General features: G+C 44.5%; 1 protein-coding gene across 1 annotated transcript in view; it reads left to right on the forward strand.

The window, feature by feature from the left end:
- The window catches only part of SEMA5A (semaphorin 5A), a 332,779-nt gene that overhangs the window by 215,887 nt on the left and 104,499 nt on the right, over positions 1 to 12,393 (forward strand). The window contains exon 10 of the mRNA XM_004380268.1: positions 8,757 to 8,964. Within this exon, the coding sequence (XP_004380325.1) occupies positions 8,757 to 8,964 (208 nt within the window). The remainder of the gene's footprint in view (positions 1 to 8,756; positions 8,965 to 12,393) is intronic.

Consider the following 12,393-nt stretch of genomic DNA (forward strand, 5'->3'; position numbering starts at 1 on the left):
ACTGAAAATGCATAGTTATCAACCAAAAATTAAAAGGAAAAAATAATTGGGTTACGAATGAAAGAGATCTTCTGTGGCAGATTTTCCCAATGAGATTGACTGATTTCTTGACTGCTGCTTCTGTGGGTGTTGACTGTTGATCCAAGTAGAGTGAAATCCTTGACACCTTCAAAGCCCTGCCTCTTCTAGTTCCCAAACAGCTGTGTATCTGCTTGACTAGGGCTTAAATACTGTTACTGTAATGGATCGACTTCAAATTGTTGCTGCTTTTGCTTCTCCTGGTCTGTTTGTGTGATTCATTGTGGTGGCGTTGTTGGAACAGTCCAATCAGTGTCCATCCATGAGGCAAGAAGGAGCCTTGGTTCAGTCCTCTCCTTGTCACTCCATTTAATTTGAATTAGCTTCTTTTGGTTGTGACCCAATGAATAATTGTCACCACTTTTTGGATTTCTGAAGGTTACAAAAGCTTAAGTATTTGAAAAGATTAAACCATTTGAGATTAAAACAATGGTCAGAAGTGCAGTTCTTACAACCTATTATTAGTCTAGCTTCTGAGCTCCCACTGAGTATAATGAAACTGACTAAATATGCAGTATTTTATATTTGAGGAATTTAAATTGAGTTGAGAGAAGGGAAAGGAGAATTTGCTCAAGAAAAAAGATTTCTTTCACGAGAAAATATGCATTAAGCACTGTTAGGACATGAAGTTAAAGTATTGAGCATTGCTGCCCTTACTGGGGAGTCCCTTAAAGTGATCTGGGTTGAGTCCTGTAGAAATTGGTTTTCACCCCAAAAAACTAGTTTAGAAATTTTTGTGGGCCACAGTTTTCATGTATTTATGCCAAAGATTAAAAAAAAAAAAATCCAGTAATTAATTTTTGAATACCCAGATATCATTAATGAATTTGGAAAGAAAAACATCCTCACCCTTAGTGTTGAAAGTAATCTCTAAGATTAATTAGCAGGACTGAGAGCTTCGTTTAGCTCTCGATATGATCATTTAATGAATTGCTAAAACCCCACAGTATCCTTACCAAAAGAACACTGACTCAAAGTGAAATCATTTTATCTGCAGCGGCCTTGTCTTGTCCTTGGCGACGCACTGGATCTTTAAGGGGCTGTCTTCACAGTGGCGTGCTGCTTTGAGTCATGGTGTAAGGCTTTTCTTTCCACTTGAATTTTTACTGTTATACAATGTTGGTGTTTTTCAATATCTCTGGACTCCATTGGAGGCCCTGGGTGGTGCAAATTTTTAAGCACTCAGCTACTAACCAAAAGGTTGGTTGTTCAAACTCACCCAGAAGCACTTTGAAGAAAGGCCTGGTGATCTGCTTCTGAAAGATCACAGCCTTGAAGACCCTATGGAGCAGTTCTACTCTGCACACATGGGGTGGCCATAAGTCGGTAACCAAATAATTTCAGAAATAAGAATCAGCACAAAGCCAGTTCCTATGAGGCGGAGGTTAAATGTATCCCAGAGTTCCACATTCTCCAAGCTGCCGTACCACTCCGTCTTTGCCACCAGCCGCTCCCTCTCCCCTCATTACTTATAACTCTCCCGTTTGAGTTTGGCAGTTTGCTACAGTGTCATTGGGAGGATCAATTGCTAGAGGAGGACATCATGTTTGATGAAGTGGAGGGCCAGCGAGGGCAAGGCAGACCTTCGGTGAGATGACACAGTGGCCCCAAGGATGGGCTCAAACGTGCCAGCAATCATGAGGATGACACAAGACTGGACAACGTTTCGTTCTATTGTCAGTAAGGACTTGACAGCAGCTAACAACGTCTCAGAACTCACGAACTGTATTTACAGCCAGCAACAACAACAACGGCATATTTATGCCAACAGTGAACCTGGTAACCGAGTTCATGAAAATCTCCCTTTCAGGCATACACGAGAGAAGTAGGCCTGTTTTCTTGTCTTAATTCTCCTTTACTCTGTAAAATGTAATGCTAACCTCACAGTCCAGCACGAATTTAATTAATTTGTTTAATTACATGCTAAAAGAAAGAACTTTTGTAACATATTAGCTGTCTGCTACTTCTGGGTAACAACCAGCTGAATTGATGAAGTTTCCATGATGACCTGTTGCCATGGCAACTCGCTGCCCAGTGAGCAGGAGGAGACATTTCATCATCACCTCACTGATAATGCTTGGAACAGAAAGGGAAGCAAATGTAAACAGTTTTCTTTTATTCCGCCCTGACTCTGGGTCGATGAGACAGACACTGAAACGACCTCTCGGCTACAGCAGTGAGGAATCAAATAGCGTCAGATGCGCAATTGGAAATACGGTAACTGGGCTTCCCGAGTTGGCGGCCCCGTGTCCGCAGTGAGTCTCCAGGCCCTCGCACAGGTGACCAACGTCAGAGGCCTGTAGTCTCATCCACGGGTTTAATTTCCGCACAGATTCACCACACAGAAAGCATAAACACTCCCGTAAAAGATAACAAAAGCCAGACAAGCAATAAAAGGAGAATGTAGTCAAGATAATAGATTTAACCCTGAACTGCCTGGGTGGTACAAACAGTTAACATGCTCAGACACTGACAGAAAAGTTGGAGGTTCGAGTCTACTCTGAGGCCCATCGGAAGAAAGGCCTGGCTAACTATTTCTGAGAAATCAGCCATTGAAAACCCTGTGGAGCACAGTTCTGCTCTGACACTCAGGAGGTTGACATGAGTCGGGGTTAACGCCACTCGATGGTGACTGTTTGCCTTTGCAATAATCCTGGAATACTTAAATCACATTTTTCTCAACTAGCCCTGTGTTTGTTTCCTAGTACAACTAATTTTCCTTCCTTGTGAAACAAAATATGTAATGCATATCAAATCTTTTAAAACCCCCACCTTCAGTGTTTCTCGGTGAGCCTTAGAGGACATAGTTACGCATTCTGTGGTTCAAAAGTGCCTCAGGCTGCCATTAATTAGAAGGATTCATCTCTCTGGGTGTTTTGTCAGGACCCAGTGTTCTCAACTTTATCAGGAGTTAAACGCCATCCACACTGGGCCTAATCACTTTCACTCTGGGTGTTGCTTAAGCGTTAATTGTTTCATGGGTCAAGCTTTAGCAAATTAGAGAAGGCTGTCAGATTATATACAAGTATAAAAAATGGAAAATTATTATGTTTAATCACGTTGTTGTTAGGTGCCGTCAAGTCAGTTCCGACTCCTAGCGACCCCATATACAGCAGCACCAAACACTGCCCGGTCTTGCGCCGTCCTCACAGTCATTGCTGTGCTGGAGGCTGTTGTCGCAGCCACTGTGGGTCCCTCCTGTTGAGAAATCATAATGATAGTGAATGTTACTGGGCTGACCAGTTTCTCCCTCCTTCTTTTTTCTTCCCTCCCTCCCTCCTTCCATCCTTGAAATTTTCATGGGACTAAAATTATAGAAAAGCCTGAGAAAATAAATTCATTATAATTAGAAACCTTTTCCTTAGATACTTGAAAGTTCATTCTGGAGCACTCATTTAGTTCTTTCTGATTTTCCCCCAAAAGTTCAGCAGACACATGAGCAGAAATGTTGTGAACAGCAGCACCTTCTGTATGAGTTAATTTATGGTGTTATCAAAATGCATCGATTGTGCAAAATGTTAAATGTCCCATATGCCTCCGTCCACTTTTCTGGAGTCCATGGGAGATGCAAACAGTTAACGGGCTCAGCTGCTAACCCAAAGTTTGGCGATTCAACTCGACCCCAAGGCACTTCATAAGAAAGGCCTGGTCACCTACTTCCAAAAAAATCAGCCATCGAAACCCTATGGAGCACATGGGGTCACCATGAGTATGAGATGACTCTGTGGCAACTGTTTCCCCTCACCACACACTTTTCTATAGTAGAACCGCACGTACAGGGAATTAACTGAAATAAATGAAAATATTTGAAAAAAAAAAGACTCTTAATGTGTGTCTTATGATCATTCAAAGTAAAAAAAAAAAATGAATCTAACATATAATTTATAATACCTTTGCATTAGTGGAAACCCTGATGGCATAGTGGTTAAGAGCTTGGCTGCTAACCAAAAGGTCGGCAGTTCAAATCCACCAGCCGCTCCTTGGAAACCCAATGGGGCAGTTCTACTCTGTCCTGTAGGGTCGCTGTGAGTTGAGATCGACCCAATGGCAACGGGTTTGGTTTTTTGTTTTTTTTGGCTTTTGCATGTGCATGAGCTGTTGAGTCATAATATTTTAGGGAAAAAATAGAAAAGTAATTTATAGTTTCAACTTTCTGTGAACAAATTATCTGGGTAACAAAATCTATTTCTTATATTTCCTATCCTTGGCACAGGGTCCCAATCTTACTATGAGGCATGTTGGCATTCCAAGTGAAATTGGGTTCATTTCAGTTGACTATCAATATCAAGTTGATTCTAAGGATATATGTAGGGTCGCTAGGAGTCAGATCTGACCCGACAGCACCTGACAGTAACATCAAGACGCAAAATAGATTCTTGTTCAAACTGTTAAATCCATGTTAGTAAGCTGAAGGGTTGCAAATTAGAAAAAAATCAGCTGCTTTCCCCCCAAACCAAAAATATTGTGAATTTAACCTCTGATAATTGAATTAGGTACATTAGAGCTTATGCTACATGTATAGCAAATAGTGATTTAAGTCTTATTTTTATTTAAGATTTTTGTTTTAACAAATCTTTCATCACCTTAAATGTTCTTTTTTTTATTGTTTTTTTAATAGAACTGAACTAAATGGCTCTTTTCATAAGTTTATTCCCCTGTTTATTTCCTGAGCTCATGAAGATGAGAGCTCAAAGCCTGGCCGGGAAGTCAGATCCGTCCTGGGCTTGGCACCGCTTATACATCAGTTGTCTGTCAAGTGTGAATTCTATGATAAGTCACATCTATAAGTTGTAGCTTGATCTTTATTTTGTATAACAACTCTATTTAATACACTATTTATATTTAGTTCACTGACCTTTTAACAACTCATTCACCATACTATTACTAACATACTTTTATAGGGATTGCATATGATCTTTTCCATAGTTTCAATGTATGAACACCACAAAATCAGAAACCAATGCTTGACTGATATGGAAAAAAAAAAGTTACTGTAGACTCCTGGTGATCCCATGTGTGTCAGGGTAGAACTGTACTCCACAGAGTTTTCAGTGGCTGCTTTTTCAGAAGTAGATTGCCAGGCCTTTCTTCCAGGTGCCTCTGGGTGTACTCAAACTTTCAACCTGTGAGCACCTGAGCATGTTAACCATCTACTACCCAAGGACATTACTGTTTTTATGATAATCCAATTTTTCCTCTGCATTGTTGTCCTACCATTTTTCCTTCTGGTCTCCAGGACTTCATCAACCACCATCAAAAATCAATCTTACAAATCGCTGGGACCACATCCTAGTGATTGGTGGCCAGGAGAGTTCTCCTCTTTTCACCCGCAAGCCAACAAGAAGTCCCTTGCCCCAGATGAGGGCCGGACTCAGGTTCTGAGGATGGTGGGCTGCCAGGTCCCTCTTTCTAAGGTAGCGAGTAGTCTCTTTCTCTAATTCCCAGACCTACTACCTTTGCTGTTCACGCAGGGTTTCCGCTCATCTGCAGACAGTTGTTTGCATCTGTCACCGTGTGTCTTGCTGTTGAGTGTACGGGTGCATGGGTGTGCAGAATCAGGAAGGAAGCATGTCGGGCTCTGATGTCCCCCCGTGTGCTCAGGTCGGCAGGACACGTGCAGAAAGGATTCCCTCCCTGCCCCCGGAGGACGGCCGCCTTCAGAAGCCCATGCCATGAGTCACTTCCCTCCGGCTGGGCAGCAGGCGCGGCTTCCAGTGGATGTGAATGTTGGTTTCCTTCTTGTTCCTCCTCCTGGTTAAGTGTCATTACATCCGAGGAGCTCACACAGTGAAGGGGGAATGCAGAAAATCTAAGTTGGACTCCCGCTTCCTCCGTATCACTGGCCTCCGCAACAGTTGCTTTTTAATGAACGTTTTCTTTGGGGTGGTTATTAGAGTTTTTTATCTTGTTCACTAGCATTGAAGTGAAAAGTCATTACACGTTTTACCCCATTACAGGACTTTGAAAGTACATCTAGAGAAAACATCTATCAGTTCTCTTCTACTCTGGGAAACTCAGTGCCCTCATCTATAAAATGACAGTAATTCCATATGCATTAGTTACATCTTTACTAGGTTTCCGAGACGATCAAATGAGATGTGGGTAGAATAGGGCTGCCAGATGGAGCAGATAAAAGTACAGGGGGCCCAGTTCCAGCTGAATTTCAGAGAAATCATGAATAATATTGACATATAGGCCATAATAATACTAAAAAATACTCATTGTTCATCTGAATTCAAATGTAATTGTACATCCTAAATTTAATCCTGCAACCCCATGCTTACTGCACTGCTAATACGAGGCAAATGTAAATGATTCAATACAATATTTAATGATATTCTCATGTAATTATAATTATTTCTGTCTTTCGTGTAGCAACTATGCTCTCAGCTTTGGTCGCTCTTAAGAGGCTTGCGGTAGCTCTTTCTCTCACGATGACTATCCATGGTTTTCAGTTTTCAGAGATAAACTACAAGTATGTTATTGCTTGTTACCATTGAGTCAGCTCCGACTCTTGGCAGCCTTATGTATAACAACGAAACATTGCTCCGTCCCGGGTCGCCTTCGTGATCGTTGGTATGTTTGAGTCCGTTATTGAAGCTATCACGTCAGTCCATCTCCTTTTCGCTGACCCTCTGCTTTACCAGCCATGATGCCTGTCCTTCTCCAGTGACTGGTCTTTCCTGGTGATGTGTCCAAAGTAATCGAGTTGAAATCTTGCCATCCTCACTTCTAAGTGACACACAAATTGTGTCCCTAACATAATTGCAGTTGACACGTTCACATGGAAGCAGATATTATGACAGATTTTGCTGAAGCAGAGCTGGTTTGGATCACCCTCCTGTCTTGGATGATCCCGGGCGCCCTCCTCTTTCCCTGGGGAGTTGAGCTGCGATTGGCAAGAAGTGCCAGTTTCTTCCTTTCTTGCTGACCTCAAGATTTTAAAGAAGGATTACCGTTGTACATATTTCTGACATCTATTTTCCCACTACTGACTTTGCTTAGAGTGTTGATACTCAGCTATGTAGAAGGTGTGTGTGGTTTCATTCCCTATGGCCAGTTGTCTGAATTAATGTTTTATTGGATGAAACCAGTTAAAATTATTTCCTCCTGCATATGTTGTTTATGCCACTTTTGGTTGAAATCCATCCACATTGGGGAATTGGGGAGATACATGTATTGTGTCTCACCTTTGCATATAGCTCTTGTAAAAGGCCACAATGGAAAATTACCAATCTGGACTCGTTTCTGCAAATGTATCAGTGACACGAATGACATCCCTATTGCAGGCGTGTGTTCGGTCGTGCATTCATTCATTCATTCACTCATTCATTCATCACTCACTCTTGCCTTCAGCCTCTCACCCAGCACCTCCACCAGCTGCTGTTGAGTTGCCCTTGACTCTCGGCGACCCCGTGTATATCAAAGTAGAACTGTGCTCCACAGGGTGTTCAATGGCTGTAACCTTTCAGATGCAGATCGCCAGGGCTTACTTCCGAGTACCTCTGGGTAGACTTGAACCGCCAACCTTCCCGTTAACAGCCAAGTGCATTAACTGTTGGTGAGGCTTGAACATTACACGTGCTTATTAAACACCTGATCTCCGTGATCCACGGGGCACCTGCACTTCTCAGAGAACAACACTAACGTGGCGCCTGCCCTCCTGGAGCTCACAAAACAGGAGCATTCATAGTTGAAGCCGTCACCACTGTTATCAAGCCAGGAACAGCATCAGAGTGCCCTGAGGGCTGAGCGGGGTCCCTCTGCTGTGTCCTCTTATGTTCAATGGACACTTGATTTCTGGGTCCCTTTTATGGGCTCAACTCCCATTTCTGCTGCTGAAACAAATGACCTCACCACACCTTCTCCCAGAACAAGCCCTTCAGCTTCACGCTGAGTGACCAGCAGAGAGCGCCCCAGACATGGATGGGCGTGGACCACCGGCTACCACCTCCCAGCCATCTGCTGGCCGGCGGAGGTTCAAGCTCCTGCTCCAGTGCCCTGGATTCAGTCTCTGCTTAACGGAGGCCTGTCATATCAGTGCTCTGGCTGCAGAAACGCCTCTTCTTATGCCTGTCCCCACTGTAGCATGCAGGCCCGCTCAGGCCTCCTTTTGTTTTCTTGTTTTAATCTATTCCAAAGAAAAATATATTGCTAATCATTATTTTAGGGAGCCCTGGTGGTACAGTGGTTAAGCACTTGGCAGCTAACCGAAGATCTGCCCTTCGAACCCACTAGCTGCTCTGTGGGAGAAAGATGTGGCAGTCTGCTTCCATAAAGATTACAGCCTTGGAAACCCTATGGGGCGGTTCTGCTCTGTCCCATAGGGTTGCTAAGAGTCATCATTGACTCGATGGCAGTGGGTAAATTGTTATTTTATGTTTCCAAATTTATCTTCCTGAAGTAAAATTTGCTATATAATCATGACGCTCAGTCACTCATAAAAGCAACAACAACAAAACATTTGAGGGTTGTCATGGATTGAATTGCATCTCCCAGAAATATATAGTGAAGCCCTGGCCCGTGGATGTGACCCTGTTTGGAAACGGGGTTGTCTCTTGTTAGGTTAGTGAGGTCATGTCCGAGTAGGGTGGGTCGTAAACCTTCTGCTTGGAGCCGTGGGTCACTGAGACTGGCCGTGGCACTCACTGTCTTGTCCCCCGCCTGCTACCTTCCAGATCACGGCACCATCAAGAAGGTGCGGGCACCCCTGGGCCCTGCTGCGGGCAGCTGCCTGCTGGAGGAGATAGAGCTCTTCCCCGAGCAGCAACCGGAGCCCGTCCGCAGCCTCCGGATCCTGCACAGCCGGAGCGTCCTGTTTGTGGGCCTGCGTGAGCACGTGGCCAAGGTCCCACTGAAGAGGTGCCACTTCCACCGTACGCGCAGGTAGGCGGCCAGGGGGTAGGGGGCAGTACTTCCACAGGATGGACAAGCCCTCCCCGAGAGGGCACCCATCCCGAGTGCTGTGAGGCCACTGCATTTGAGTGACTAGGACCTCACTCCCACAGGAGCCCTGAAACCAGACACTGAACTGAGAATGCAAGTTAGCATTGAGTCAACCCCAAATCATGGCAACCCCATGTATGTCAGAGCAGAGCTGTGCTCCACATGGTTTTCAATAGCTGGTTTTTTGGAAACAGATCGCCAGGCCTTTCTTCTGAGGCTCCTCTGGGTAGTCTCTATCTAAGGATAAGTAAACTTACATAAGTGAAAATTAAAGTAAAAGCAAAGAGATTTATTGAGGGTAATGCAATTCTCGAACTGGGGAAACACAGGGCAGAGAGGACTCTGCCAAGTGCCCTGGGCACGGAGGGAGAGGTGTGCTTTATAGTAAGGATGGGAAAGGGACGTGTGTGATGGTCATGTGATCACAACATGGGTGTGTCATTAGCAACTACCTTCTTACTAGAATATCTTGAATAAATTCCTTTTCTTACAATTAAGTTTCTGACCCCCACCCTTTTTACTAAGAGTGGCTTGGGGCAAGAGCCAGGTTGGTTAAACAAGATGGTTGATAGGGGACCAGTGTCTTCTGATTCCATCTAGCCAGAGGCCCAAGGCCCCGTATATGAATGGGAAGAAGTCAAGATTACATTCTCAGGACGCAGGAGCTTGTAACAAAATGGAGTTTTGATTCAGACCTCAAGTCAGCCATTAAATTATGCTCAGTACCTCAGTTTTAGAGGTTTACTATCACAACTCGAACCTCCAACCTTTTGGTTATCAGCTGAGCATGTTAACCACTTGCGCCACCAAGGGGCTCCTTCTTCCAGGGTGAGTCTGGGTGATGACATCTAAGACGCAATGCCTCCTTTGTACCCGGGAGTTGAGGAGTAAGTCAGAAACCTCCCACCTGCTCACAGCAGACTGTCAGGATCCGCATTAATAACCAGTGACGGTTAGGAATGTCCTTCTATTACAGGACACGTTTCCTGTGACTGTGGCTGTTTGAGTTCCATCTGATTTGTGTTCTCGGCAGCACTAGAGCAGGAACTCTTCACCCTGTTGCAGACGGCTTGGGGCACAGGGTGGGCTGGGGTCTTGCCCACAGGCTCATCACAGTGTGGAAACAGCTGGACCAGCCCAGTCCTCCAGCTCCAGCCAGTGTCCTGGGAGCTCCAAGTTCTAACCTTGACTCACAGGGTAACATAAGGGGAGACACGGGCCTGTGCTGTGTGTAGGGTGTTTCCGGGACCAGAGTGGGAGTGTGTGGCTCACAAAAATGAGAAAATCCACCGTTTGCATGTCCCTTTGCTTCAGGGAGTCTGGATTTCAATAGATTTCTGTACATGCAACTTCAGAACCGAGTCCTGTGTCAGATCAGCAAAAAGATGTGTCTCAGCTTCCCAGGGCTGCTGGAACAAAAATGCCACAGAGTGGGTATCTTTGAAGAGCAGGAATTAATCTTCTCACAGTTCTGGAGGCTGGGAGTCCAAGATCAGGGTGTCGGCCGTGTCAATTCCTTCTGGGACTCCGAGGGGGAATCTGCTCCCTGCCTCTCTCCCAGCTTCTGGTGGATCCTGACACCCCCTGACGCCCCTTGGTTTATAGCCGTGTCTGCCTCTGTCATCCCACGGCCATCCTCTCCTGTGAGTGTCTCTCTGTGCCTTTTCTCCGTTTTACAAGACACCACTCAGATGGGATTAGGACCCACCCTGCTCCAGTATGACCTCATGTTAACTGGTAACACCTTCAAAGACCCTGTTTCCAAACAAGTTCACCTTCACAGGTACTGGGCTTAGGACTGCAGCACATCCTTTGGGAACACAGTTCAGTCCCTAACAGGAGGTGTCTTGCCAGCTCCCGTCTCATGCAGTTGCGCTTCAAGCCCAACAGCGAGTCTGCGAGGCCGCCAGTGCCAGGTACCGAGGCGGGAGGAGCCCTCCGTGCGCTCTTTCCGTTCAAGAACAAGCCCTTTGTCTGTTTCAGCGGGCTCCTGGGAGGACAAGAGTATCACATTCTGTCCAGAGCTGAATCTCCCTGCTGTTAGCTTGTCCACGTGCTCAGAGAGAGCAGCCAGGGCTCTGGCTTGTTATAAATGGAGACACTGGTGTCTTCTGTGTGGTCACACGCAGAGTGGGCTCCATTATGTCAGACCCTTAAATACACTATCTGAGCAAAGAGAATGTTCAACCCAAAAGGTTCTCTGGATTTCTTGCCACGTATTTCTTAGTTATTCTTCTCCTGTAGAAAGGCAGGAAAACCTCACTAATTAGCACCAACTACAGAAAAGAATGGAGTCCCTTTGTGGTGCAAATGGTGAACACACTGGGCTGCTATCCAAAAGGTTGGAGGTTCGAGTACACTCAGAGGCACCTCAGAAGAAAAGCCTGGTGACCAACTTCTGAAAAACCAGCCATTGCAAACCCTATGAAGCACAGTTCTACTCTGACGCACATGGGGTTGTCATGAGTTGCAGTTGACTCAACAGCAACTGGTTAGAGAAAAGAATCCTTTCTAAAAAAACCTGATACTTGCGTCTCTAGATTTTTTTAAATGAATTATGTGGAATGGTGGTATTTTGTTTGACCAAAACAATTATAATTTTCCAGAAATATACCAAAAATAGTGCAGTGAATAGGAACTGGATAACAACTGGATAAAAATTGACTAGAAACTTTTTTGCTAATTATTCTTTCCATAGTAACATGTCAGTAAGGTTATTTACAACTAGAAATAAATTTTATAAATGAATTTCAAAGTGTTTCATAAAATAATTTGAACTTAACTAAATTGCTTGTGTCTCCTTCAAAATCAAGTTTATACTTTTTATTTTTTTAATAGCTTTTCCCCCAAGGCAATGCATACTTTGATGCCTATTAAAATATTTACAAATGACAACAATTCCTATGATTTCACAAGTTTCTTCTATGCATTTGGCACTGCATCAGATTTATCACAGTTTCCCTTAATCTTTATAGTAGCCCTGAGAGTTTAAATAGAGTGTCATCTCCACTTTTCAGAAGCAATTTTAGATACTTCACCCAAGGTCACACAGCTTGAGATGTGAAACCAGAGTTCAAACCTTACACTATGTGACTCCAGGGCCCACCTTGGATTTTGGGGTTCACACTGCGGCCCCTGGAACAATGCAGGCATCACACTCAGAGAAATGGCTCCAGCGCTGTTTTACCCTTGGTCTCCCAGTATTAGTCAATGTTATGGACTGAAGAAGAACAGGGCATCAGGATTGGAGGAAGACTCATTAACAACCTGCATTGTGTAGATGACACAACCTTGCTTGCTGAAAGTGAAGAGGACTTGAAGCACTTACTGATGAAGATCAAAGACCACAGCCTTCAGTATGGATTGCAC

The sequence above is a fragment of the Trichechus manatus genome, unplaced genomic scaffold (genome assembly GCF_000243295.1).
Source record: "Trichechus manatus latirostris isolate Lorelei unplaced genomic scaffold, TriManLat1.0 scaffold00072, whole genome shotgun sequence".
Lineage (NCBI taxonomy): Eukaryota > Metazoa > Chordata > Mammalia > Sirenia > Trichechidae > Trichechus > Trichechus manatus.